The sequence below is a fragment of the Manis javanica genome, chromosome 13, assembly GCF_040802235.1.
Source record: "Manis javanica isolate MJ-LG chromosome 13, MJ_LKY, whole genome shotgun sequence".
Lineage (NCBI taxonomy): Eukaryota > Metazoa > Chordata > Mammalia > Pholidota > Manidae > Manis > Manis javanica.
The window spans coordinates 63868178-63895828 of NC_133168.1; the positions used below are offsets into that span (position 1 = coordinate 63868178).

Sequence of the window (27651 nt, forward strand, 5' to 3'; positions counted from 1 at the left end):
TCCAAAAAGCGCTCGCCAAAAAGAGAAAAAAAAAAAAAAAAAAGGGGAAAAACGCGCGACCTCCTCCGTCCTCAGGCACCGGTCTCAGGCACCCGCCCGCCGGTCCCGCAGGGAGAAACGCGGGGTGTTCTTTGTCCTCCAGCGCCGTTCCCAGGCACCTGCTCACCGGTCCCGCCACCCTACCTCCCCAGCAACGGGGGCCCGTCCCTCTAAGGCTTCCAAAAAGCGCTCGCCAAAAAAAAAAAAAAAAACCGCTCCGGTTTCTCTCCACCCGCCGGGAGCCGGGGGGAGGGGCGCTCGGGTCCCGCCGGGCCGGGGCTTGTATCTTACCCCCTTCGCAAGGCGCTGGTTCCTTGCAGGTGTGGATGTGGTCTGGATGTTGTCCTGTGTCCTGTGGTCTCTATTTTAGGAAGATTTTTCTTTGTTATATTTTCATAGCTCTATGTGTTTTTGGGAGGAGATTTCCACTGCTCTACTCACACCGCCATCCTGGCTCCGCCCTCGAATGCACAGTTTTGTGTATGCATGTGTGTGTGTGATGTGTGTTCAGCAAAGTTATTATTTCTTTTTCTGTTTTTTAAGGAAAATGAATAGGACTATTAGGTTTTACATTGCATTTGGGGGTACAAGTGATTTTAGCAGATCAGAGTGAGAATCAAACCTCAGTTTTTTGCCTAGGTGGGCTCTTCCATGAGTTATCTGCAAGTCTTTATACTTCTTATTTCTGTATTATAATATTGTTATGCCTGTCTCAATAAGCTCAAAATAGTTATGCTACTGTTGTTTATAGCAATTATAAATGTGAACTCAGCTCCACATGACAGCTAATAATTAATTTCAGCATAAATCAAGGAAAGAAAACAGCAGAAACCATCTTCCTGAATGTCTTTGGGGATCTTTTAACAGGGAAAACCTGTTTCTGAATAATGTCCCAACAAAATGCAAGAGCATGCAATGATAAAGGAGGAAATGGCTGCAAAAATATTTAAGCTTCTCTGGGAGACAAAGCACCACATAGTACAATGTTATTAAGTAGTGAATGGGTTGCTTTCTTCCCAACTCTATTATGTAAACTTCTAATGTCTAAAATGGTGCAAAATACTTTAAAAGATCCTTGTCTAGTCAAATGTATGATTTAAAATTTGTGTATTTTTTATTTTGTTCCCAGTACATGTAAGTTGTGTGAGTTATATAAAATTATGTAAATTAGGAATATTTAGAAAAAGAAGAAAGACACTTTGAAATGGGGAGGAAAGAGTGTGAAATCATTTTTGTAATGAAGTTTTGATGAATTCCAAACATGGGGAATGAATTGTTGCCTTGGCAGTAGAAATGGTGGGAACGAGAATATGTCCCTGAAGATACCCAGGAGGCTGCTTGGGACACGTCTGACTGACAAGGCCACCCGCCAGGCATCAGGTGTGGCCAAGGAAAGTCTCTTTCCTGGCAGAGGACATGAGGCATAAAGCAACAAGGAAAATTCCATGTCCATGCCTCACTATTCCAGGCCATTCTTCTCCTTCTAGGTCAGGAATGATGGGGGAGAAAGACTCAGAAATACTCTCCCATGCTCGGCTTACAGAAATTCACTATTGTTAATATTAGGACTTTGTGCACTGGCATGCATTGGTGACCCTAAATTGCTACACTTTTTGAAGATGATGTGAGTGGGTCAGAGAGGAAAAGGGATACACACAGGGAAGAAAATGGAGCGTATACAGCAATATGTTGAAGTGAATGTTTCTGGTGCTGGAATTATTCATAATTTCACTTTCTCATATTAAAAGTAAATCAGATGTTTCAAATGAGCACATATGATTTTAATAAAAAAAGCAATATGCTTGTATTTTGTAAACAAAAGAGAAGACCTAGAAGTTTGATTATTATGATTATCATTTCTTTTAGTGCTAATATGTACCTCTCACTCTACTATGTACTGTTCATATGTTATTCTCAATACTCACAAGAAGTCTAGGAGGTATTTTTTACCATACTTATTTTACAGTTGAGGAAATAAGGTTTATGCACTGTAAATAATTTGCCTACATTTATACAGCTAAGAAGCAGCAGAGTGAAGTTTTTAACCAAAATCTTACTTATTCCAAAACCCAGAAGTTTTCATTGTACCACAAAAGCCCTTTAGAGAGACATTCCAACTAGTCGTATTGCCATAGCAGTGATGGCAGTATGAGTAGTAGCTGCTACGAGCGTTTATGTCAGATGCTTTCTAAGGGCTTTATATATATGGACCCAACTAATCCTCACAATAATCCTGTAAGGTAGATGCTGTAACTATTATCATTTAACTGAGGTACTGGGTGTTTAAGCAACTTGCCAACAGTCACCAGCTAGTACTGACATAATGATGAATTTTTAGTGGGAATTAATTATCTAGCAAGGGCCTTTCAAAGGAAAAAAAACACATGGTAGACCAATTTCCGATCTTTATTGTGTCCTCAATAAATGCATTATTTAGGAAACTGTTTGTATCATTTAGGGAACATAAAAGTGTGTATAAAGGATTTTATTATGTTTTTTCTTCCTCAACTTCAAGTTGTCCAATACAGATTTCCAGCATGACAAACTCTCATACTTAATGCATTTAGGTATATTAATGGATAAATGTTAAAATTCTAGAGGAAAGCCAAAGAAAAATATTAATATCTGAAGTGAATACAGTAGTATAACTCATGAAACAGAAAAAGGCAAAATACAGAATTGGGTAATGATACAAAATTAATAATATGAATTAAGTTTTTAAAAGGAAGTGAATGTTAACCAAGCTTATCATGGTGAATGTTTTGCAATTTACACAAATATCAAATAATTATGTGGTACATCTGAAACTGATATAATGTATGCCAATTATACCTAAGTAAGAATAAATAAATTAAAAAGAAGGGTAAAAAAGAGAGTTAATATGAAATGGAGAAATACAGGATAAAGCTGAGCTACTCTAGTTTCAGCTACCTGAATTTATCACCTGCAAAACTAGAATAATAAGTCATATCTTTTGAGGTTATGAAGATTCAAAATAGTATATGTAAAGTTCAGAGTACCTAGTAGCACTCACAAAAAAAGTAGTGTGTATTCCAACTAGAAAATAAGTCTTTGGAAATAATTATATGTCTTCTTTTTGACATCATATTTGACAATTTTGTGTGAATGAGCAGCTGCTAAAATTAAATTACACCTTTCATTGTATAATACATTTGTTTTTTTAAGGTTTCACTGCAATATTTTTTAATTCATTTTATTATCATTAATCTATAATTACATGAAGAACATACTGGTTACTAGACTCCCCACTTCACCAAGTCCCCCCCCACAAACCCCATTACAGTCACTATTCATCAGCGTAGTAAGATGCTGTAGACTCACTACTTGTCTTCTCTGTGTTGCACATCCCTCCCTATGCCCTCCCCCCACATTATACATGGTAATTGTAAGGCCCCCTTCCTTTTTCCCTGCCCATATCCCTCCCTTCCCACCCATCCTGCCCAGTCCCTTTCCCTTTGGTAACCGTTAGTCCATTCTTGAGTTCTGTGATTCTGCTGCTGTTTTGTTCCTTCAGTTTTTCTTTGTTCTTATACTCCACATACGAGTGAAATCATTTGGTATTTGTCTTTCTCTGCCTGGCTTATTTCACTGAGCATAATACCCTCTAGCTCCATCCATGTTGTTGCAAATGGTAGGATTTGTTTTCTTCTTATGGCTGAATAATATTCCATTGTGTATGTGTACCACATCTTCTTTATTCATTGATCTATTGATGGAAACTTAGGTTGCTTCCACTTCTTGGCTATTGTAAATAGTGCTGCAATAAACATAAGGGTGCATCTGTCTTTTTCAAACTGGGCTGCTGCATTCTTGGGGTAAATTCCTAGAAGTGGAATTCCTGGGTCAAATAGAATTTCTATTTTGACCATTTTGAGGAATCTCCATACTGCTTTCCACAATGGTTGAACTAATTTGCATTCCCACCAGCAGTTCCCCTTTCTCCATAACCTCGCTAACATTTGTTGTTGTTTGTCTTTTGGATGGTGGTGATCTTTACTGGTGTGAGGTGATATCTCATTGTGGTTTTAATTTGCAATTCTCTGATGACAGTGATGTGGAACATCTTTTCATGTGTCTGTTGGCCATCTGAATTTCTTCTTTGGAGAACTGTCTGTTCAGCTCCTTTGCCCATTTTTTAATTGGATTATTTCCTTTTTGTTTGTTGAGGTGCGTGAGCTCCTTATATATTTTGGATGTCAGGCCTTTATCAGATCTGTCATTTATGAATATATTCTCCTATACTATAGGGTGCCTTTGGAGAACTGTCTGTTCAGCTCCTCTGCCCATTTTTTAATTGGATTATTTGCTTTTTGTTTGTTGAGGTGTGTGAGCTTTTATATATTTTGGATGTCAACCCTTTATCAGATCTGTCATTTATGAATATATTCTCCCATACTGTAGGATACCTTTTTGTTCTATTGATGGTGTCCTTTGCTGTACAGAAGCTTTTCAGCTTAATATAGTCCCACTTGTTCATTTTTGCTTTTGTTTCCCTTGCCTGGAGAGATATGTTCATGAAGAAGTCACTCATGTTTATGTCCAAGAGATTTTTGCCTGTTTTTCTCTAAAAGTTTTATGGTGTCGTGACTTACATTCAGGTCTTTGATCCATTTCAAATTGACTTTTGTGTATGGAGTTAGACAGTGATCCAGTTTCATTCTCTTACATGTAGCTGTCCAATTTTGCCAGCACCATCTGTTGAAAAGACTGTCATTTCTCCATTGTATGTCCATGGCTCCTTTATCATATATTAATTGACCATATATGTTTGGGTTAATATCTGGAGTCTCTATTCTGTTCCACTGGTCCGTGGCTCTGTTCTTCTGCCAGTACCAAACTGTCTTGGGCTTTGTAGTAGAGCTTGAAGTTGGGGAGTGAGATTCCCCCCACTTTATTCTTCCTTCTCACAATTGCTTTGGCTATTTGGGATCTTTGGTGTTTCCATATGAATTTTTGAACTATTTGTTCTAGTTCGTTGAAGAATGTTGTTGGTAATTTGATAGGGATTGCATCAAATCTGTATATTGCTTTGGGCAGCATGGCCATTTTGACGATATTAGTTCTTCCTAGCCAAGAGCATGGGATGAATTTCCATTTGTTAGTGTCCTCTTTAATTTATCTTAAGAGTGTCTTATAGTTTTCAGGGTATAGGTCTTTCACTTCCTTGGTAAGGTTTATTCCTAAGTATTTTATTCTTTTTAATGCAATTGTGAATGGAATTGTTTTCCTGATTTCTCTTTCTATTAGTTCACTGTTGGTGTATAGGAAAGCCACAGATTTCTGTGTGTTAATTTTGTATCCTGCATAATACATTTGTTGATGAACTTATCAAGCAAATAAATTCAGAAGTGAATTGTATTTAAACTGAACTAGGAAAATTTTCTATTTGAAAAAATATCTCATGAAAGTTAAGCAGCTTTTGAATTCAGAATAAACAGTCTTGAATATCATGTTTATAAATGTGTATTTTTAGGTTGCCAGTTTTTTTAAATTAAAACATATCAATATGTCAACTTTTATGTGTCAATTGTATTTATAACTCAGGACCTACAAACTTAAATTTTAAGAGTTTGATATACTTTAGAAAAATTGTTACTACTAGAATTATTAACTTAGATTTCTTTTGACTGTAAGAAGAAATTGGTCAAGTGTATTTTTTCATTAGTATATTGAAGTCCTAATTTAAAATTTTATGTACATCCCTAAGTCAATGGAAATATTGCCACATGTACTCATTTAAATCCAATATTTAATTTCTATGAGAAATATAAAAATTCACATCTTTATAATCCATGATAAAAAAGCAAGGGCTGAAATGTAGCTATATACAATTTAGGACATTTCTGTTTTAAAGTTTTAGGAAGCCTGGCCTCTGGTTAATATGAGACAACAGTGCCACCTTTAGTATATTTCAATACCTGAGTTTTTAGTAAAAATCGCTTACTGAGACAGCTGATTTTCACTTAAGTTGTCTCTGGAGCAGATAGTGCTTGGTGATCTCATGTACTTGCTGGTGGGGGTGTTTTAATGTCCTTTTGCCAGTGTGTTAGATTTTTATGTTATTGGCCTGCACCTATTTGCAAAACATGTATAATCTATTTGCAAAAACATGTATAAACTTTATCTTTTTTAAGAGTATTTGGTTTCAAGTTCCAACAAAATTTATTAGCAAGATTATAATAACACTATCTTTAACTCTAATATTATACTGTTCTTTCTTAGGCACAATGCATGCATGGTGTTTCCCATTAAAGGTCTTTGAAGAAACCAAACATTATGACTTACTGTCATTTATCTACCTATATATATACATTTATATATATTTTTTCTTTTTATATTTACTGTCACATGGCAAATGTATACTTAGCCCTAAACAGGTATTCTACTTTAGAAATTACTCTTATGTTCAAATCCCAACCAGTTTTTGGTTCCTAGATATATAAATCTAAGCACTGAGTTTTAATTGTAAAAACAATTACAAAAACATGTTGGTATTTTTTATATTTATTATTGATTGAAGATTTCTGTCTACTGTATTTTGGACACAATGTAAGATAATTTAAGAGGAAACATAAAGACATAATGCTAAAGGCCTTTTCAAGTTCATTTTATCAACAGATATTACTTGAACACTTCCTCTCTGCAAAAGGTATAATAATCAGTGGTCATTTCCTCTAAAGCTCTTCTAATTACATGATATATAATGTGAGGTCATATTTTTTGAAATTTTTGAATCAGAAAGACATTTATTATTGCATCTCACTGATATATATCCTTGAAACACATATCAATTCCTTATAAAGCTTTGTACATTAAAGTTACCCAATCTGATACAGAATATATGCTTTGAGTTCAGCATTTTACTAGGTCAAATTTGGTAACTGTTAGTCCATTCTTGGGTTCTGTGAGTCTGCTGCTGTTTTGCTCCTTCAGTTTTTTCTTTGTTCTTATACTCCATAGATGAGTGGAATTATTTGATACTTCTTTTTCTCCACCTGGCTTATTTCACTGAGCATAATACCCTCTTGCTCCATCCATGTTACCATGTTGTTGCAAATGGTAGGATTTGTTTTCTTCTTACGGCTGAATAATATTCCATTGTGTATATGTACCACCCTAGTTTTTGTGAGCTTTTAAATTTAGTGCTGGCCATAAGCGCAACTCAAAAATACAGTTAATTCCTGACTCTGATGGCATTAAGATACCTGGGACCCACATTTTACTGGGTCAGAATCCGGAGGTGGTGGCTCTGGCCACTGAAACTGGTCTTAGTCCTGTTACCTTATATTGGGCTTGTGACAAAAGGCTGGCACTGCCTCATCTGTGTGAAGCACAGCAGTATAACAAGACTCCAGGAGAAAGCTGCACTGACTACATGGGCTTCCATATTTGTGCAAGCAGTGTTTCTTCAGAAATCTTGACTGACAAAGAATACCAAAGAACTAAGGAGAAAATGTACCCTCTGCAGCCTCTCTAACTTTCTATGCTGGGCTTTTGATAAAAGGTGATTTTACTGGGTGGCTTCTTATACAAATCTTTGTATTCATTTCTTCTTTCTTATCTTGATCCAATTTCTATGGCTCATCATCTCTACCTTTAGGCCTTGTCTTTTCTCTCATTTAAATAACATTATCCTCATTTTATGGTCTAATTTTTCTTATTTTTCTTTCCACACATTAGTCCATTTTTGACTTGGTCTCTTCATCATGCTCAAGAGCTGAGCTGCTTAAATGGAATCTCACTTACCTCTACAGAGCTTTTTGTAATTACACCTTGCAACAAGGTTTCCAGAGACCTGGTGTATGTGAACTATCCATTCTCTTAGGACTCAGACAAGCAGCATGAGATGAGAGATAACTCAGGAGGTTTAGATAAGAAAACAAATCCAGCAGGGCATCAGTGGAAATGGCAGAGTAATGAAGATTACTCTGAAAATTAGCTCCTCCACATAAACAATGAAAAAAGGTGGCAGAAATGATAAGAATCAACTTTTACAGAACTCTGGAATTTAGCAAAGGCTTTTTAAGAAAAACAGTCAAATCTCTTTAAAAAGAGTGAACTGTGTGGCTTTTTAACTTTCTTTAGTCCCATACCCTGGTCTTCAGCTCAGCAGTGGACTTGAAAAATAATAGTCTGTATTCCCACTGTAGGTTAGTAGACACTGGAAAGAGTAAAATGGAACTAGAGCTCTTTTAAAGTCTCATTCTCAAAGACTTATTATTTGACTTGTTTGGTGATATCCTGGAAGACCCCACTTACAAGCTTGACTCAAAGCCAGTTCATTGTTTAAGCCTTTACCTTAGGATGGGAGATAGTTTGATTGATATTATCCAGTCTGAAGAACATTTAAAGAAATGAAGGAATGAAGAAAAAGGAATAGATCTTCAAAGACTTATGGGGCACCACTATGCATACCAACATATATATATAATGTGAACCCCAGAGAGAAGAAACAGTGGCAGAAAGGCTATTTGAAGAAATAATGGCTGAAAAAAAAAGTCTCAGATTTGATGAACAGCATCAGTTGGTAAATTCAGCTAACTAAACAGACTCCAAATAGGATGAACTCTAATAGATCCACAGCTAGACAAGTCATAATCAAAGTATAAAGACAAAAACAATCTTAAAAGCAGCAATGAAGTGACTCATCACATACAGGATCCACAGTAAGACTAATAGCAGATTGTTTTGTAAAAAACTATAGAGACAGAAGCCAGTGGGGTGACAGCCTCAAAGAGATGGAAAAAATTGCCTACCAAGAATTCTATATCCAGAAAAATGATTCTTCAAAAATAAAGAAGAAATTAAGACATTCTCAGAAAAATAAAACATTAGGAAATTTGTCAGTAAGAAAACTGTCCTACAAGAAATACTAAAGGAAATCAGACTGAAAATAAAGTACACTAGGCAGTAACTTTAATCCACATGAAAGAATTAAGGGCACTAGTAAACATAATTACACTGATAAATATGGAAGTCAACATTAATGTATTTTTTTGTTTGTAACTCTGATTTTCCTTCTATCTGAATTAAAAGACAATAGCATAAAGCAATAATACTAAGTATGTGGTAATAGTGACAAAATGTATAAAGATAGGATTTGTGATATTAATGGCATAAAGGAGGGTCAGAACTATACAACAGCAAAGACATTTCATAGTATAGAAGTTAATTTGGTATTAATTACAACTAGATGATTATAAATTGAGGTACTAATTGTTGTCATCAGGGCAACCACTAAGAAAACAAATAAATATCTATAGCACACAAACAAAACACAAGGGAATTAATAGTACAGTAGCAAATATTTTATACAAAAGAAGGCAGGAATGGAGGAAAAGAAAGGTATGACCTATAGAAAAGCAGTAATATAAAGGCATACATAAAGCCTACTGTGCCAGGCATTACATCAACTGTTAATTGAAATTCTCTAGTTAATTAAAAGACAGAGATGGGCAAAATGGATAAAAAAGCCTCTAACTATGTGCTGTCTACAAGAAATACACTTTAGTTTCAAAGATACACATAGTTTGAAAGCTAAACAATGGAAAAGGTAGTACTATGCAGACAGTAACTAAAAGAGACCTGACGTGACTATTTCAATACAGACAAAGTAGACCTTAAGCAAGATATAATTTACTAAAGACAAAGAAGGACATTTTATAATAGTAAGAGTCAATCCTTCAAGAAATATAATAATAATAAACATATATGAATCTAACAACAGAGTTCAAAATACATGAAGCAAAGACTAACAGAATTTCAGGTTGAAATGAACAAATCTACATTAATAGTTGGCAATTAAATATTCTATTTGTAATAATAAATAGTTCTACTTGGCATAAAATCAGTAATGAAATAGAAAATTTGAACAACACTATAAGCCAGCTTTCCCTGACAGATTTCTATACAACAGTCCACTCAACAATAGCAGAAAACACCTTCTTCTCAAGTGCACTTAGAACATTCTGCAGGATAGACCAAATATAAAGCAATGGAACAAGTCTAAATAAATGAAAAGAGATAAAGATCATACAAAGTATTCTTTCTGATCACAATGGAAGGAAATTAGAAATCAGTAACAAATAAGTTTGGGAAATACATAAACATATGAAAATTAAACAACATACTCCTAACCAATGGGTAAAAAACATAAGAGAAATGAAGAAATAACTAGAGATGAATGAAAAAGAAAACAATATACTAAAACTTACGAGATGCAGTGAAAGTGCTAAGAAGGACAATTATAGCTATAAATGCTTAAATTAAAAAAAAGAAAGATCTCAATAACATAACCTTTCACTTTAAAACCTAGAAAACTGGAGAACAAACTAAGCCCAAAGCAAGCTGAATAATAAATATTTAATATAAAGCAGAGATAAATGAATTCCATGTTGTACTGGAGATTCTAGACAAGGCAATAAGGCAAGAAAATGAAGAGAAACTATCCGGATTGGAAGTGAATTAGACAGTGATAAATTTTGCATAACATTATTATACACCAAACTCACTGATGTATAAACCTCAATGGCTAATTTATGGCATGGTAATTCTCAATTCTTTAAAAAGGGAGCCACATAGATCTTTACAAAAGATTTATTTCTTTGTTTAAAAAAAGAAATCTGAACTCATTAGACTAACCACTTTTTTCCTGACTTGCTTCCTTTGTTCCTACATGACATGATTTTATTGTTATATTGTGACTCACTGGTTTCCATTTTTATGTCTCTCTAGCTCATGGAGAGAAACATGAGGAATTAATTCACTTGGGGAGATCATATTCCCATACTTTCAGTGAGGGGCAAAAATCTTCAGGAACTTTCAAATCAACAAGAAAAGGCAAAGAAAAGTCTTCTGAGAAAGAAAAGACAGCCAAAGAAAAACCAGCACCTCGTCTGGAGCCTCAGGTGAGTGTGATACTGAGTCACTTAATAAATCTAGATTCATTTGATGCTTATTTTCCCATCTCTCATGAGGATAAAACTGAAAAATTCCATCTCCCTGATTCCAACAACTGTTTATATACCATCCGCAGCTGATAAATGCTGGTCTAGGCAACAAAGAGAGTGAATGTGTGACTGGCATGAGTACAGGAAAGAGGAAGTGAGTTCTTTCAAATGCTACATCTTAAGGACATTCCTTGTATACTTTCAGCAAGCTGCCTTTCCTGGTTTGGTATCAAAAAGCATTAACTGAACTTTTATTATGTAAAATATTGTTTTGGGGACTTGGGTTTCTAATATTAATATTATATAGCCCCTACCCTCAAAGAACTCATAAAAGGAGGAAAGTGAAGGTAAATAATTTTAATATTAGATACTATATGTGCAGTAATACGAAGAATAAGTTCTCATTTTAGTCTTTTCCTGAATGAGCCAATGAGCTAAAACATTCTAAGGCATAAACCAACACAGTCTGTTTTTTGTAGGAAAGATGAGATTGGAGGGGTAAAAGTCAAAGGTGGAGTGCCTCATTAGAAGGCTGGGACTCTGTCTACAGCCCAGAGGTCATGATTCCAAATTCCTTCAGAGCCAGTTAGGTAGTTACAATGATTAGGGGTATTCTGAGGTGTACTAGCACATGCCTAAAAAGACTCAAATTCAAGTTATTTAAAAACACTGAACTCAAACAAAACACCTATGAGAATAAAAATCTTCCTACCTTTTGTGACCACTGTTTAGGCTAAGCAGGACTGGAAGGTGGAGGCTTTGAGAAGTGTACTGACATAATTGGATTTACATTTCAGAAACCCTGGTAACTTTTAAAGGTATGAATTTAAAGGGGAAAAGATTAGAGATGGGAAAACAATTCAAAAAAATACTGCAATAATCCAGGCAAGAGTGCGAGGTATACTGGGTACAGGTCAAAGAAAGGAAGAATTATTTAGGAAACAAATGGGGTATGGAGTTATTAATCTGAAGTGGGTGGTAAGGAACAGGAAGAAACAAAGTATAACTCCCAGGTTTGCAAGATTAACTGAATAGGATGTTGGTACCACTAGTAAAAGATAATAAAGGAAAATTAACAAATTGAGAGAAATGATGATCGGTTTTCTCAGACTTCAGTAATGGAAAAACCTGTCCACTTCCATTTCCAAGATCTAATTTCTTAGTTGGAATCTACCCTTGGGAACATTGTGAAGAAAGCTTTATCCTGACTTCTGGGGTGGGATGGAATTGATGGGGTCGCCCCTGGGCTGCTGCTCTTCTGTTTGTGTTGGAAGCTCGGCTGCCGCAGTCTGTCCTAGTCAGTGTCAATGCTGGGAAGACATGAGTTGCCCCTGCTACAGATGCAGCTGCAACCTGCATCCAATTGTGCAAAAAATCTTTGTGGGAAGCAGAAGCAAGCAACTGCAGTTCTTGTACTTGCCTGAACATTGCTGGAGGATAAGTCACACCATTCTACAAAGAGGTTTTCATACAAGGAAAATAAGACGTAAATGAACAAAAAATGAAGCAGATTCTTGCCGTAAGCAATGTCACTCTCCAAGCAGAGTTTGAAATAGCACTTCTGCTCCCAAGGAATTTACACAAGTGAGAGTTCATATTTATGAAGTACTTTGAACCTTGTTTCAAAGGTTGTTTTTGGCAATCAGAATGAAATGACTTCATGTTTCCCTCAACTTACACCAAGTTCTCAAATACTAAGAAAAGTATCTGTTAGTGACTGGTTAAAATGGAAAAACATGAAACATGCCATCAGTTCTCTGAAAAAATACATAATCTTAAGTCATCAGGAAAGAGTTTTCTAAAAAAACTCATGGTATGGATAAGGATGAAGATAAGAGATAAGTGAAGCCTTTTTCATTACATGACTAGTTATAATCACACAATGTGGAGTCATTCTGCTTTTTATCAAATCATATCAACTCATACATTAATGTAAGGGGGAAAAAATATTCCAAAAAAGGAAAATAAACATTTCCAGGACAAATCAGAGAATGAAGCTAAAAATATTGAAGAAGAAAGATCTGTTGTCCAGACCCTGGTATCCTGACTGATAAGAAGCTTAGAAACTTCTTTTCGTACTGTGGACCAGTGTTCAAGCCCTGGTGGAATGCCTGAGATCCTTCCATTTTCTAGTAAGCAAAGTATTGCTAACTTTCTTTCTCATCCTCCTGAAGGTGTGTAAGCTTTAGAAGGTGGTTATATTGGTGGACTTGCCCCCAAATTAAAGTATGGTTCAGTCAGAAGAGTCAGAACAAGAAGAGGTGATTAAAGCTGAGCAGGCTATCAGCAAAGACAAAAAAGCAAAGGAGAAAAAGCACTTACCTCTTCAGCAAGAAAAGATTACAAGAGTGAGTGTTGAAGACAGAGCCCAGGCTTGAATTCAAGCATTAACAACAGACCCAAATCGTGGCATTAATAGGATTGAAGGACTGACTCTTCATCTGCTAAGATTTCCTGAGGGAAAAGGAGTGATTTCCAAGGAAATAATTATTCTATATTTATTGTGACAGAGAAAAATTCTGGACAGTGCTATTCAGGCTGCAGTTAGAGAAATTTTGGCCTTAATTCGCTATGTAATCCCGAGATAGAAAGGTATCCAAATTCTCATACTTTATAGTAGAAGAACAAGGGATGTTGTTGCTCTTCAGATGCTGCAAAAGTTAGTTGAACTTACTGAGAACCCAGTTTATGAGACCTTTGATTGCATTTGTTGTGTACACACAGATGCAGTATTAGCTTTTATGTTGGAATTATTTCATATACCCCTGGTTGAAAATCAGGAACTTTATTGAAAATTAGAATCAGTTGTGTCATCAAAAAATGTCATGGTTGGAGCCATGGATTTTATGAGCTAAACATGGGGAAATCTTCAGGTTAGAATGGGATTTGTACCAATATTGAAACAGCCAGAAATCCTACATTTCCTAAGGTAGTTGTGGTAAGTACCATGGTCAACAGAGGGATAATGCCCCAAACTCCTGTGTTCGGAAACTACGGTCATTTTCCTGGAGTCAACTCTCACTTTTGGGGAAACTGTCTGTATAAAATGTGGCAGACCAGGAGAGATTCATCTGCTGCTCCAGGCTACTTTGCACAATGTGCCAATGGGCAATGATCTTCATCAAGATGAAGGTTTGCTTATGAATAACCCTTTAGCATTAGCAACTATGTGAGCATAAATGTCTTTGGCCAGACATCCCATTCAAGTGCACAGTATCCATGGGCATGAGAAATTATGACAGTGATATGAGAAATACTGTGACATACACAAGCTTGAAAAACAAACTAATGTTGTCGACAGTGCTGCCGGACAGAGGCCTATATGCTACTTGATGATCTGTCACCTCCTGATACCTATTTTAGATTTAATCCTATAATGGGTGAAAACATAATTCTAGATGAAAGTCCAAATGAAAAGCTGGATCAGCTGCAGTTGAAAGGGTTGAAGTACAGAAAGAAATGAAGAAAACATGAAAAAAACTTGTAAAAATATTGTAAAGAAAAAAAATAATTCTGCGGAAATCTAACAATTAGATAATGTATGCATATAATGGCCTTCCACTCTTTTCAAAATTGCAATGAGTGTATGCATATATTCTCAAAACTGAGGGCCTGATCAGAAGATCCATCAAATTAAATAACTACTTTCAGGAATCAGCCTGAGTTAACTTTGAAATACTCATGAATTCTGGGGAATCCTGGACAAGATGGTGGTGGACCAGCTTGCACAGTACAAAGTATGTGCTTGGTTACAGAATTCATATAGGCATTAGGTTTTTATGATACTAATAATTAAAGTAAGCTTTAGGAATCTTGATATTGTGCCATTTGGTTTTAGTAGATGTTGGTGTTATATTGTTTGACGTTCAAAAATGTATCAATCTATGTGCCAAACAAGAAACTGGAAACTATCATATTATACTTTGTATTCTCGTTTTAGTCACCATAATCATATTGAATTTATTTGATCATTGTTATATTTCAAATGGAAAAGCTAATTTTTTCTTAAATTTACATTACTTATGTTTTTATTAGTTACATTCTATAATCCAAATGCTGCCTTTTATTGTTATACCTAAATGGATGAGAAAAACAGAATTTTCTCCATCAATGGACTATTCCATTTGAAATGTGAAAGAACTAGATACAGGTTTCCATTTGAAATTGCTTATTTCAACATGGTTTGGTTCAAAAACACAGATGAATATCTAATCAACCACTTTGTTCTCCTGAAACTTCAAGGTAATGTTGTATGTTAACTCTTCTAGATGTAGCTCCAAGTTTATCCTGCATTGTTATAAAATCAATTATTTGAATTCACTGATAAATACTCCTATCATTAACAAAAACAAACTATTATAACTTAAAACTAGTAAGTTTAACTCAATTCATAAATTCTTACAGGACATGTGGCCCTGCTTCATCCTTCATAGGATCAAAACTTGAGAAGTTTTTAATAAGCTCATTTATCAAGTAATATAATAAGATGATAAAAAGCATATATACTGTGTTTTAAAGGGAAGAAATTAGAGAATTTCCAATTTTGAGATTTAAATTCTCAGAAGAATATTAGGGGAATATTTATAGAAAATAGAGGTTTTTTTGGTAACATTGTAACCCAACTGCACATGGAAACTTTATTTTTGACGTTGCCTCAATCTTGTGTAATGTGCTAGTAACTACATCAGACTCAAGCCTCTTGCCCTACCAGATAGTTGTCAGTGAGCCTCACTTATCTAAACATTTTCAAGTCCTGTATCAGTCTGCTCCCAGCCTATGGTCCATGAAAGAGATTCTGTGAGATATCAAAGTGTTAATTTCCATAATGGATATATATCAACTATATCCAGACCTGGAAATGGTTAACTATTCCTGCCCACATTTTTGTGAAGAAGTGCTATGGGAGCCTAAGTAATTTAGGATCACTTTTTTTACAGTTTTTAAGTAAAATTTGCATACAATGAAATATAATAATCTTCATTGTACAATTCATTGAGTTTTGACAAGAGCATTCCCCATGTAACCCATGTATCTCTCAGGGTATAGGTTATAGACCATTTCCATAAGCTCAGAAATTCCCTCAAACCTCTTTGCTGTGGGTCATGTCATCTCCATACCTCACCCCAGGCAACAGTTTTGCCTGTTCTGGAATTTCATAAAAATGTATCATACAAGTGTATTCTTTAGTGCTCAACTTCTTTATCTCAGTATAATGTCTATCTGAGATAGGACCACACTGTGGTGTACATCAGTAGTTTATTGCCTTTTAATGTTAATGTTAAATAGTATTCAATCATATGAATATAATTTGTTTATTCGTCAATTGACAGACATTTGTGTCTCTCCCTCCTCTTTTTTTTTTTTTGGCTATTGTGAGTAACCCTGTAATGAATATTCTTGTCCAAGTCTTTTTGTAACTGTGTTTCTTTTCCTGGGTAAATACCTAATAGTGAAATTAGGAGTCACAGGGTAAAACCTAAACCCTTTTGAAAGGAGGAAAGAACCTGACCCAAAGGCTTTAATTGATTTCATCAGATGTCTGCTGCTCACCTTCAACAAGAAGACCCAAATAAACCCTACTGGATTCTGAGGCTGGTCACTGAGCACAGTGAAGGAGACTTTTTTGAAGTAAAAAAAGACACAGAACGAGCCGATGAAATCCGAGCCCTGAAACAAGCCTGGGAGACGACCGAGCCAGGCAGAGCAGTCAAGGTCAGCAGAGTTTGAAGTGCTGTTCTTTCACTTTTCCTTCCTACACAAGGTCTGGAGGAGGAGCCACATTGGTGAAAGCACGTAGCCTTTCCTTTAGGAACGGCATCTAGAATTTTGTCAGACATCGACTAACTAAATGTTAAGACCACATTTGGACCCGTGAAACATCACACTCCTGATCTAAAAGCAAAGCACCCAATGGGGCCGTTTATCAGCCCAAGCTGTGGGCCGTCTTGTTCTTTCCCATAGCGTGGGCTATCTCCACGCCTGCTCTTCGCACTTCCAAACAAGCAAGCATTAAAACGTTTAACATGCGCTTTCACATCTCGAACAGCCTTAGATAGATAGATAGAAAGCATGTGCCTCCCCTTTTGGAATCTACATACCTTATGTCTCCCTCCCCACTAAGTTTTATATAAGAAACTTTGCTGTAAGTGAAACATTATAGCATGTTTCATATCCCAGCTCTGGGTTATTGAAGCCGGTGAGAAAGGTAGAGAAGCAGCTGGATCTAAGATAGCACATCATGTGTATTAATTTCAGGATTGCTTTTTTATTAGTTCTCAAAAATAACCGTCAAACTCAAGGATGGTTCTGAATTTATTTGATAATTGATGAGAGCTGACCTGGTCCAGACTGCCCAATTCATTCACAGTTCCCTATTTCTTATGTGTATTGTTAAGATGTGTTGCCTGTACTGTCTGTTGATAGTGTTTGCTCTTTAGGCTTCTCAGGCTCGTCTACATTACCTCAGCCGGTTCATTAAGAAAATACCAGAGGCGGAGAGTGTGACTGTATCTGACAGCCAAACTAAAGCCATGGACGAAGGTCAGTGGGAGCCCAGCCGCCTCTGAGCACAGAGCTGTGATTTGTGCCTCCTAAAAGATAGTCAGCGAGTCATACTGGGTAAAAAAACAAAAATTCAGATTCTATTTTCTTACAGGATTGTGAAAAGTCACATATAATCCTGTAAGAAAATAGATTCTGAAATGCTTTTTTTTTTTTTTTACCAGATGTTTGCTTTTTTCTCAAGTACATATGATTTTCCCCATTTAAGAAAAGATGAAACCAGAAATAAGGGTGCAACCTAGTTAGAAGGTGGCAATATGTGAACTGGAAGGCAGGCCTCCTACTCTAAATCTGGTGCCTTTCTGATAATGACAACAGTAAATAATAACAATAAGAATTATAGTAATAAAGCAAATACTCTGAGTGATTGCTGTGGGACTGGAACTGGAAAGACAAACTATTTCACTTAATATTTTATTATTTAATAATAAGTATTAATTATCTCAATAATAATATAATATTATTTCAAAATTACTGGTAAGGACACAGGACCAGAGTCATTAGCTCAGCAGTTTGCTAGGTTCACAAGATACCAAGAGACAGAGTGTGGGTAAAATTGCAGTATTTCCAGAATCTCTTGCCTGGCCTTAGTGCATCTCATATATATAGGTGTTTCCAAGGGGTGGAGAGAAGTAGTCCCTCTCCATATCTATAGGTAATTACATGGGGGAGCGAGTGCATATCTGGACTGGAGAGGCTAGGTGGGGTCCCTTTTTGCAGCTGGGTCTTGAGAGACACAGGCGAGCAGAAGTGGACGACTGCTTGTGAGCAATAAACAGTTTCTCCCACTTTATTTCTCCCTTTGGCTGATTTCAATTTCAAAGGTAATTTGCTTCTGGCTGGGAACTTGCTCTGGGTCCAGAGTTACACAAGCCAGCATGCAGAGCTCTGCATGACCCCAGTGCCTTCTCACGAACCCTTGGCTGCCTCCACCTATCACCACACTGGAATGTCCAGGAAGGCTGAAGGCTTTCACATCCTAAATCATGCTTTTCTACCCTTACATCTTCAGGAATATATTTCAATAGTTGTTATAAAAAAAAGACCTTTAACTTCTCATGTGAAGAGTATAAACAAAAAAAATCACCTTAGTCTCAGAATGGGCACTGTTCCAAGCACTTGATGTTTATCATCTCACTCTAGCCTACAGCTACTCTATGTAGAGACTACTCCTCCTCTCTTACAGATCAAAAAACTGAAGCTCAGAGAGCCACCTTATTCTCCCTAAGTCATATATCTAAAAAGTGACTATGTTGGGATTTGAAATATTTCTAAGTCTTCTAATTGTTAAAGTCTTCTAAAATATTAGGAATGCAAAAGTGAATAGAAATTTAAAATGCTATATTATGTATAAAAGAAAAATCATTGCACTGGATATTTGTTAAAAATTAAGGAAGATTTTATTCAAATCTATTTCAATAGCAGTTCAGACTGTTATAATAGGAGAGAGAGACTGAACTCAGCTCTGAATACAAGAGGGATGAGTGGGAATTTATAGCCCATAAGCAGAAAGTAGATGGAAAAATTACTCAGAGGAACTTGGTTAGGTCTCAAGAGTCAGAGAAGAACCTGATTAAATATCAAAAGTGGGGGAAGAGGAGCTTAATTGGATATCAAAGGTGGAAGGAATCTTAATAAACTAGCAGGATTCACAAGTCAAGGACAAAGCCTAATGGAAACAAAGGTTCAGAGGAGCCTGACCTTGTCCTACAACATACATGTAAAAAAGGCACAAATGTTCATGGTACAGCTTGATGAATTTTAACATATGTACACACTCAGGAACCTCTGTTCAGATCAAGATATAAAACACTTAATACATCCCCAAAGTCTTCCTTATTCCACTTCCCAGACATTTCCTCTCTCAAGGTGACTATTAGTCTGAGTTCTATCACCATGCATTCATTTTGCCTGTTCTTGAACTTCATATATTTGGGCTGACGCAGCAGATACTCTGTATGTCTCACTATTTAGCTCTCCTCTTTCTTCTTGTGTCAGGATGTAACTCCAGTGGGAAAATCCCAGGGCAAAATACCTTTGAAACTGAAATCAGTCAAAGGGAAAAATAAAGTGGGAGAAACCTGTTTATTTCTTACCAGCAGTTGTCCCATGTCTCTCTGACCTGGCTGTAGGAGAAGAGACCCCACTAAACCTCTCCGGTCCAGATATGCCCTCACTCACTTTTATAATTACCTATTGATATGGAAATGGACTATTTCTCTTCACCCCTTGGGAATACCTATTGATATGGATATTCACTAAGGCCAGGTGAGAGATTATGGAAATATTGCAATTTTACCCACAGCCCACCCCTCCAGAAATCTCACCTCACAATCTACTTGCTCCCCATCTTCTGCAATGACTCCTGTGCAAGAAAAGTGGAGCACTGTAACCAGATTAATAACATACAATAGCAACAGCAATAATATCATGATAATCTTCAAGCAAGAGGATTCAGCTAAGTTCAAAGTCCTATGCAGGTTTAGTCCATAGCTCACCCATTCACAGGCAGTCAGTAGCTGAACAGGTAGAGAGTTCAGAGCAATCATCATGTAGTAGCTACAGCCAGGGGGTGGGGCCAGGCCACAGGGACTGTAGAAGAAAAGAACCTTAAGGGTGATAACATACATGTTTTAATAACATCAGCATAGGCAAATCTTGCCCATCAGGTAGGATGCATGCAAGAGAGTGGTCCTGTGATAGGACAGTGGCAGGATCTTGTCCTGGTCTAGTATACTAGGCTTTCACCCCACTTCCTGTGGGAGTTATGGAAGGGTCAATATGTAGGGCTATGGGAAGTACATGCACTGGCCATAAAGATAAAACAAAACTTTCCTGTAAGATGCTCTTACCTCTCAGACATTTGGGGTACACTTCTGTTGATCTTTGGGGGCCATTCTGTGTTACTCCAGGAATACACAGGAGGTCAGCTTCCAGGCCTTTTCCCCAAGGTGCCAGAAGCACCAGCTATCGCTGGTTCATGTGTCAAAATGTCCAGGGCCATGTCCACTCAAAAGTGTCTCCAGGGTTTAATGCAGTTGGGGCTGGCAGCAGAATGTTGCTCTGCTGGCCATATCCTGGCTTCAGTAACTCCTCTTTGGTTTGCACATACAGTTGTATAGGAGAGGCAGCAATGTGTGTTAGCATATCCATGGGGCCTTTTCAGGGCCTCTTATTCAAATGCCATAGCACTGTCCAGAAATGAGCTGACCAGCCCTGAAGTCAGTTCCGACTTCAGGCCAAATTTCAACAAACCATTATCATCCCTGCCCAGTAAGGTTATATGGCACATGAAACTTCTACTTTATTCCTAATTGCTGCACCCATTCTTGTAATGCATGTCCAGTAAAGTGGGTGCCTTGATCACTCTCTATCACCTGTGGCTGGCCATAAGCTGCAAAGAGATGTTCTAGACCCCTCTTTTTTTTGCTGATCTGCACAATGTGCAGGAAAAGCACCCAGTAGTCCAGTAGTCGTGTCCACACAAGTCATGGCATACTGATATCCTTCTGATATGGGCAGAGGCCCAATATAGTCTATCTGCCACCTGACAAGGGGAATTGGCCCCTTTACTGTTGTCCCATATTGCTGTAGGACTCATGTGAGTCCCTCTTAGAGCACACAAGGCACTCCTTCTGGGCTCTGCTGACTTCTTCAAAGGTCAACAGCCAGCCCCACCAATGGGCTACAGCCCACATTGTCTTTTGCCCCACATGCAACAAATGCTGGTGTAGCCATTGGGCTACGTCAGAGGCAGGCTTTCCTTCTAGCCAGTGTACCCGGGTCAATGTGTCTGCTTCATCATTCCCTGGGGATGCCAAAGGCAAATGGCCAGTCACATGGTATAAAGTAACTGTCTTAGTCTGACCAGATACCCATAGGTCTTGCTACAACTCTTGCCCCCAAAGGGGCTGGTGGCCAACCATCCAGTTGGCATGGTGCCACGTCGGTAGCCACAGGGTCAAGCACTGATAGATAGCCCAGCTGTCAGAGCAGACAACTATGGGGGAGGGCTCCTGGGTGATCACGAGCCATACTGCCCACAACCCAGCCCATTGGCTGCTCTTCCCCTGTCTGTCCTCCTTCCTATGTTGTCTATCTGTCAATATATAGTCCTCTGTCCTATATTGTCTCAGTCTTAGGATGGAAAGCCCCAGCCCTCCAATTCGGAGGCTGCCCACAACTGAAGCCATCTATATACAGAGCATCTTCAGGTACAGGGGCTTTTCCCTCCTGATAAGAACACTCAGGTACCAATGGCTCAAAAGCGAGTTCTTCCTGCTTTCCACTGGTATACGTCACTGGCCCAAATAAGCATTGGATTCTCCAACAGGGCTAGTAGAGAGGGCACTATGTTGATGTAAATATGTCCCCTACTTGGCTAGTGTAGGTTTCTGTGCCACACCACTCCATATCCTTTCAGTCCCATCTTGCACCTACCCTTTTGATTGGATAGGTGGTTATTACCTTAGCTGGAGCTGTTTCAGTAATGGGCTCCATAGCCAGCAAGGCGAGGTACACAGCAGCAGTTGCTTCTCTGTCAAGGTGTACCAGACCTCTACTCCTTTCCATAGTTGTGACCAGAATCCAAAAGGTTGGTATGCCTGTTGAAACTGCTGCCAAAGGCCCCATCCATAACCATTTCTGGTCACATGAACATCTAGCCCACAGAGCCTTGATGAGTCCATTACACTCAAGGCCTGTATGGTCTTAACTACCTGCTTAGCAGAAGTAAAAGCAGCTGCACATGTTTTATCCCAGTCCCACCTGATGCCCTTTCATATCAACTGGTAGAAGTGTTTCAGAATTTGTGCCAAAGGGAGAAATAAAGTGGGAGAAACCCATTTATTTCTTACAAGCAGTCGTCCCACGTCTGTCTGACCTGGCTTCAGAAGAAGAGACCCCACTCATCCTCTCTGGTCCACACATGCCCTCACTCACTCTTGCAATTTCCTACTGATAAGGAGATGGACTACTTCTCTCCACCCCTTGGAAACACCAAGGTATGGTATGGAGGTGCACTAAAGCCAGGCGAGAGATTCTGGAAATATTACAATTTCACCCACACAAGATTAGTAAGCAGTTTTTTATAAGAAATGTATCTATTTTATCTAACTTAAACTTCCTAGAAGAAATTTTATTTTAACCCTTTTTTTTCTAAGTTGGTCTTGCTCTAGGGGTGCTTCGATTTTAAAAATACTTTTAAAGAGCCAACTTTCGATTACTAAATGTCTGCCTTTTATTTCAACGTTTCTCCATGCTCTTAAGCACTAATGTATTACTGCCTTTCATTTGAAACAGAGTATAACACCACTTAAATCATCTGCAGTTGATAAATGGGGAACAGTGTGTGCATAGTGTGGGGGCTGTGGTAGGTCCCAGGCATAGGGATCTGGGGCACTGGGAGAACAATTGCAGCATTAAGAAAAAAACTTCCAGCTTTGCAATTTCACAAGCAAGAGCTCTTTTTGCTCTGTTTAAAAACAATTTCAGACAAGTACCTACACGCAAGGCCCCCCCTCCCAAGAGAGAACCCTGTCCATACCCAGCTCTCACAAGGGGGTGGGGGGCAGGTTAACCTCCTCCAGGGCCTACCCCAGCAGCCATAAGAGTTCAGAGGCCCTATTTTCATTTGTAATCTCTCACCTCCAAAAACCAAAGTATGTTTTAAATCTAAAATGGTCAAGGACCAGTGTAGTCTATGTAAAGATCATGAGATGGGATTATTGTTTCAGTTCCACAATTTCTGTGAAAGAATATAACAAATGTGAAGTGTTTGTAGTTTAACTTATTTAGAAAAACTAATGCTAAAAAAGAAACAATATCTGAACTACTCTATTTATAATTTATTACCTCTAATTGCTTTTTTCATTATATGAAACATTACTTTTTTAAAGTGTTTCCTTTGAACAATTTAAGACCCACATTTATTTTCTATAGTGTTAAGACCGCTTTTTTTCAAAATTCTATCTTTGTACTCTTCAGATGAATATATAGATACTGTGGCATACTTTCAGTATTTTTTTTCATTAAAAACTGGTTTTCACACACACACACACACACACAAAAAAAAAAATCTTGGCTCCGTTAAGGTTTTATTGGACCCCTTTTGACCGGAGCTCTTCACAGTCCCCAGGCTGCAGTCTGGAGGTGGCTCTGGCGGGTCACAGCGTCCCGCTGCCACCCCCACACCCAGCTCTGTCCGGTTGCCCAAGGGAAGGAGGGAGTGTGGGCAGAAGGAAGGGGCTGCAGATGGATCGTCAGCCCGCCCCCGACCCCCGGTCTGGGGGTGGCGCCCTCCCTGGCTCTGCAGAGCTGGAGTAAGGGCTGCCCACGAGCCCGAGCACTGTGGCGGCCCCTCGCGGCCAGTACGGGGCTGGCTACGTGGCCAGCATGTGCCCGTTGGCTAGCCACCCAGCTGCCCGGCTCCGAGGCCCATGGACGGCAGCAGCCCCGTTCTTCAGCTGAGGCCCCTCTGGGAAGCCTCCCTGTGGCTCGAATCCAACTCCTCAATGGCACTACGAATGTCCTTTACCTGGCCTCTCACGGCAAAGCTGCAGATCATGCGAAGGACGAGGTAGGACCAGAAGGCATGCAGCAGCTGCAGCATCACCAGGAGCGCGTTGAAGAAGTAGTAGCCAAAGAAGGGGCCTGACTCAGCGATGAGCTCGAAGAGCGTGGTGTACAGGATCTGGGTGGGGAAGAGCACGAGACGAGTGTACAGGAGACCCAGGAGAAGATGGTGAAGAGAGTGTCGCGTCCATGCCACCGGTGCGTGCAGCTGAACGTCTCACAGACCTCCAGCAGGCAGTCCGAGGACTCATGCAGCAGCAGAACCAGAGCCGATGCCAGCAGGTTCGAGCAGTGGGAGAAGGCGACCTGGGTGATGGCCATGAGGTGGTGCACCAACTGCTCCCTGCAGTCCTTGCGCTTGATGTAGAAAGGCAGGTGATCAGCCCTGAGATGCAGAACCTCCGCTCCAGGAGGTACCAGCAATACAGGGCCGGTTTCAGGGGCTGGTTTGTGTAACTGTCACCTCCAAAAACCCTCTTTTTTTTTTTTTAAGCAAAGTCTTCATATCCCGAGGCAGCTTCCAGACACACTGGCTGCCGGGGATATATAGATCACCAGATGCCGACGATTGTTTTCCTTAATGCTCTGGTTAGAAGTTGCAAAGCTTTAGAGTCTGCCACTGCAGATCTGTGCTCCCATTAGCCCTGTTACGGTGGGCATGTGACTTCTTAGTATGCAAGTTTTTTTAGTACTGCATATGTCATATTGCAGTAGAAACACCTGCAAGTGCCTTAAAAGAGTCAGACGCAAAGAGTCCCATGAATTTAGAGAGTACAGAGGGCGCCTCATCCGGGATCGTGCTGTGGAAGAAGTGGCAAATCACCAAGGGCTTGAAGGATCTGGCAAAATCGCTTATCAGTGAAAGTGGAGGAACACCCCTGGTAGGGAAGGAGGAGCGTGAGCAGAGCGGAAGAAAAACTCTGTAAATGTTGCTCTCATGGGTAAGATAAATATATATTTTTAAGTAAAAATTCTGGGATAGACACTGACTTAAATATATGTGACAGCTAGGATGAAAATATAGACAAACATATGTTTTACATTCCTAGATGCTCATTTTGCTTCTCAAAGTTGTTAATCTGCTCAAGGAACTCATTACTAAATACTTTTCTTAATGATACAGGTGGCCAAAATAAAAGGAGCAGGTATGTCTTTGGTCAGTTTTCTGTGTCTATAAATATGAAAAACTTGCAGTGACCTCATATACACTTGTCCCTAAACACAGATCATTTTTTATCTATAGAGTACTACATGACAGATTTTATTTTTAGTTTTTATAACAAACTTTAAATATTTGGTTTCTAACATGTGGAAAAGAAAGCAGTTTTCAGTGGTTCACAAGCCATGCTCACTTGGTTCATTTCTGTATCATATGGACTTGTATTTATCCACTAAAGTGAACCTACAACTTTGATGGAGGCTGTTGCAGAGAAATGCCTTTCCACATTGCTGATCTACATGTGGAAGGATATTCCCTAAGCAATTCCTGCACTTTCTGTTGATAAGGGGCTGTGTTTTATCTGATTGGTGAATTTGGAAAGAATGACCTGGGTGCCCATGGAGGAGCCTGGGTCCATTGCTTGCTCCTCAGTCGGAAGCACTGCCCATGACTGAGGGAGGCGGAAGGGCTCGGGCGGCTTCAGGGTTCTGTGGTCCTGGTGCAATTGGCTCTCGCATAGAACTACACTCTCCAATGATACTTGCATCAATAGTAAAATCTTCATCTTTATTTCTCTACTTGTTCAGAACCCAGGCAGGAAAGGAAGCTATTTTGGACAAAACATCCTTAGAAACACAAACCATGGTTCTCTTCTCAAAATTGCTAAACCAATTGCATCAAAAAGAATAAAATACCTAGGAATAAACCTAACCAAGGAAGTGAAAGACCTATACCCTGAAAACTATAAGACACTCAAGAGAAATTAAAGAGGACACTAACAAATGGAAACTCATCCCATGCTCTTGGCTAGGAAGAATTAACATTGTAAAAATGGCCATCCTGCCTAAAGCAATCTACAGATTCAATGCAATCCCTATCAAAACACCAAGAGCATTATTCAATGAACTGGAACAAATAGTTCTAAAATTCATATGGAACCACCAAAGACCCCAAAAAGCCAAATCAATCCTGAGAAGGAAGACTAAAGTGGGGGGGATCTCACTCCCCAACTTCAAGCTCTACTACAAAGCCACAGTAATCAAGACAATTTGGTACTGGCACAAGAACAGAGCCACAGACCAGTGGAACAGGAAAGAGAGTCCAAATATTAACCCAAACATATATGATCAATTAATATACTATAAAGGAGCCATGGACATACAATGAGGAAATGACAGCCTCTTCAACAGCTGGTGTTGGCAAAACTGGACAGCTACATGTAAGAGAATGAAACTGGATCATCATCTAACCCCATACACAAAAGTAAATTCGAAATGGATCAAAGACCTGAATGTAAGTCATGAAACCATAAAACTCTTAGAAAAACACATGGGCAAAAATCTCTTGGACATAAACATGAGCGACTTGTTCATGAACATATCTCTCTGGGCAAGGGAAACAAAAGCAAAAATGAACAAGTGGGACTATATCAAGCTGAAAAGCTTCTGTATGGCAAAGGACACCATCAATAGAACAAAAAGGCATCCTACAGTATGGGAAAATATATTCATAAATGACAGATCTGATAAAGAGTTGACATCTAAAATATATAAAGAGCTCACACACCTCAACAAATGAAAAGCAAATAATCCAATTAAAAAATGGGCAGAGGAGCTGAATAGACACTTCTCCAAAGAAGAAATTCAGATGGCCAACAGGCACATGAAAAAATGCTCCACATCACTAATCATCAGAGAAATGCAAATTAAAACCACAATGAGATATCACTTCACACCAGTAAGGATTGCCACCACCCAAAAGACAAACAACAACAAATGTTGGCGAGGTTGTGGAGAAAGGGGAACCCTCCTACACTGCTGGTGGGAATGTAAATTAGTTCAACCTTTGTGGAAAGCAGTATGGAGGTTCCTCAAAAGGCTTAAAATAAAAATACCATTTGACCCAGGAATTCCACTCCTAGGAATTTACCCTAAGAATGCAGCACTCCAGTTTGAAAAAGACAGATGCACCCCTATGTTTATCACAGCACTATTTATAATAGCCAAGAAATGGAAGCAACCTAAGTGCCCATCAGTAGATGAATGGATAAAGAAGATGTGGTACATATACACAATGGAATATTATTCAGCCATAAGAAGAAAACAAATCCTACCATTTGCAACAACATGGATGGAGCTAGAGGGTATTATGCTCAGTAAAATAAGCCAGGCCGAGAAAGACAAGTACCAAATCATTTCACTCATCTGTGGAGTATTAGAACAAAGAAAAAACTGAAGGAACAAAACAGCAGCAGACACACAGAACCCAAGAATGGACTAACAGTTACCAAAGGGAAAGGGTCTGTGGAGGATGGATGGGAAGGGAGGGATAAGGGTGGGGGGGAAGAAA

General features: G+C 38.6%; 1 protein-coding gene and 2 pseudogenes across 4 annotated transcripts in view; 2 read left to right on the plus strand and 1 right to left on the minus strand.

The window, feature by feature from the left end:
- ADGB (androglobin) overlaps positions 1-27651 on the plus strand; it is a 192788-nt gene that overhangs the window by 158079 nt on the left and 7058 nt on the right. For 3 of the 4 annotated variants that reach the window (XM_073219724.1, XM_073219722.1, XM_073219723.1), the window contains 3 exons: positions 10795-10967; positions 16545-16721; positions 17447-17549. In XM_073219724.1, the coding sequence (XP_073075825.1) occupies positions 10795-10967; positions 16545-16721; positions 17447-17549 (453 nt within the window). Of the gene's footprint in view, positions 1-10794; positions 10968-16544; positions 16722-17446; positions 17550-24854; positions 25065-27651 lie in introns of all 4 variants that reach the window. The other variant, XM_073219725.1, reaches the window with a different exon arrangement.
- On the plus strand, positions 11552-15065 carry LOC108402961 (calcium-independent phospholipase A2-gamma pseudogene; annotated as a pseudogene).
- On the minus strand, positions 23642-24847 carry LOC140845766 (ceramide synthase 4 pseudogene; annotated as a pseudogene).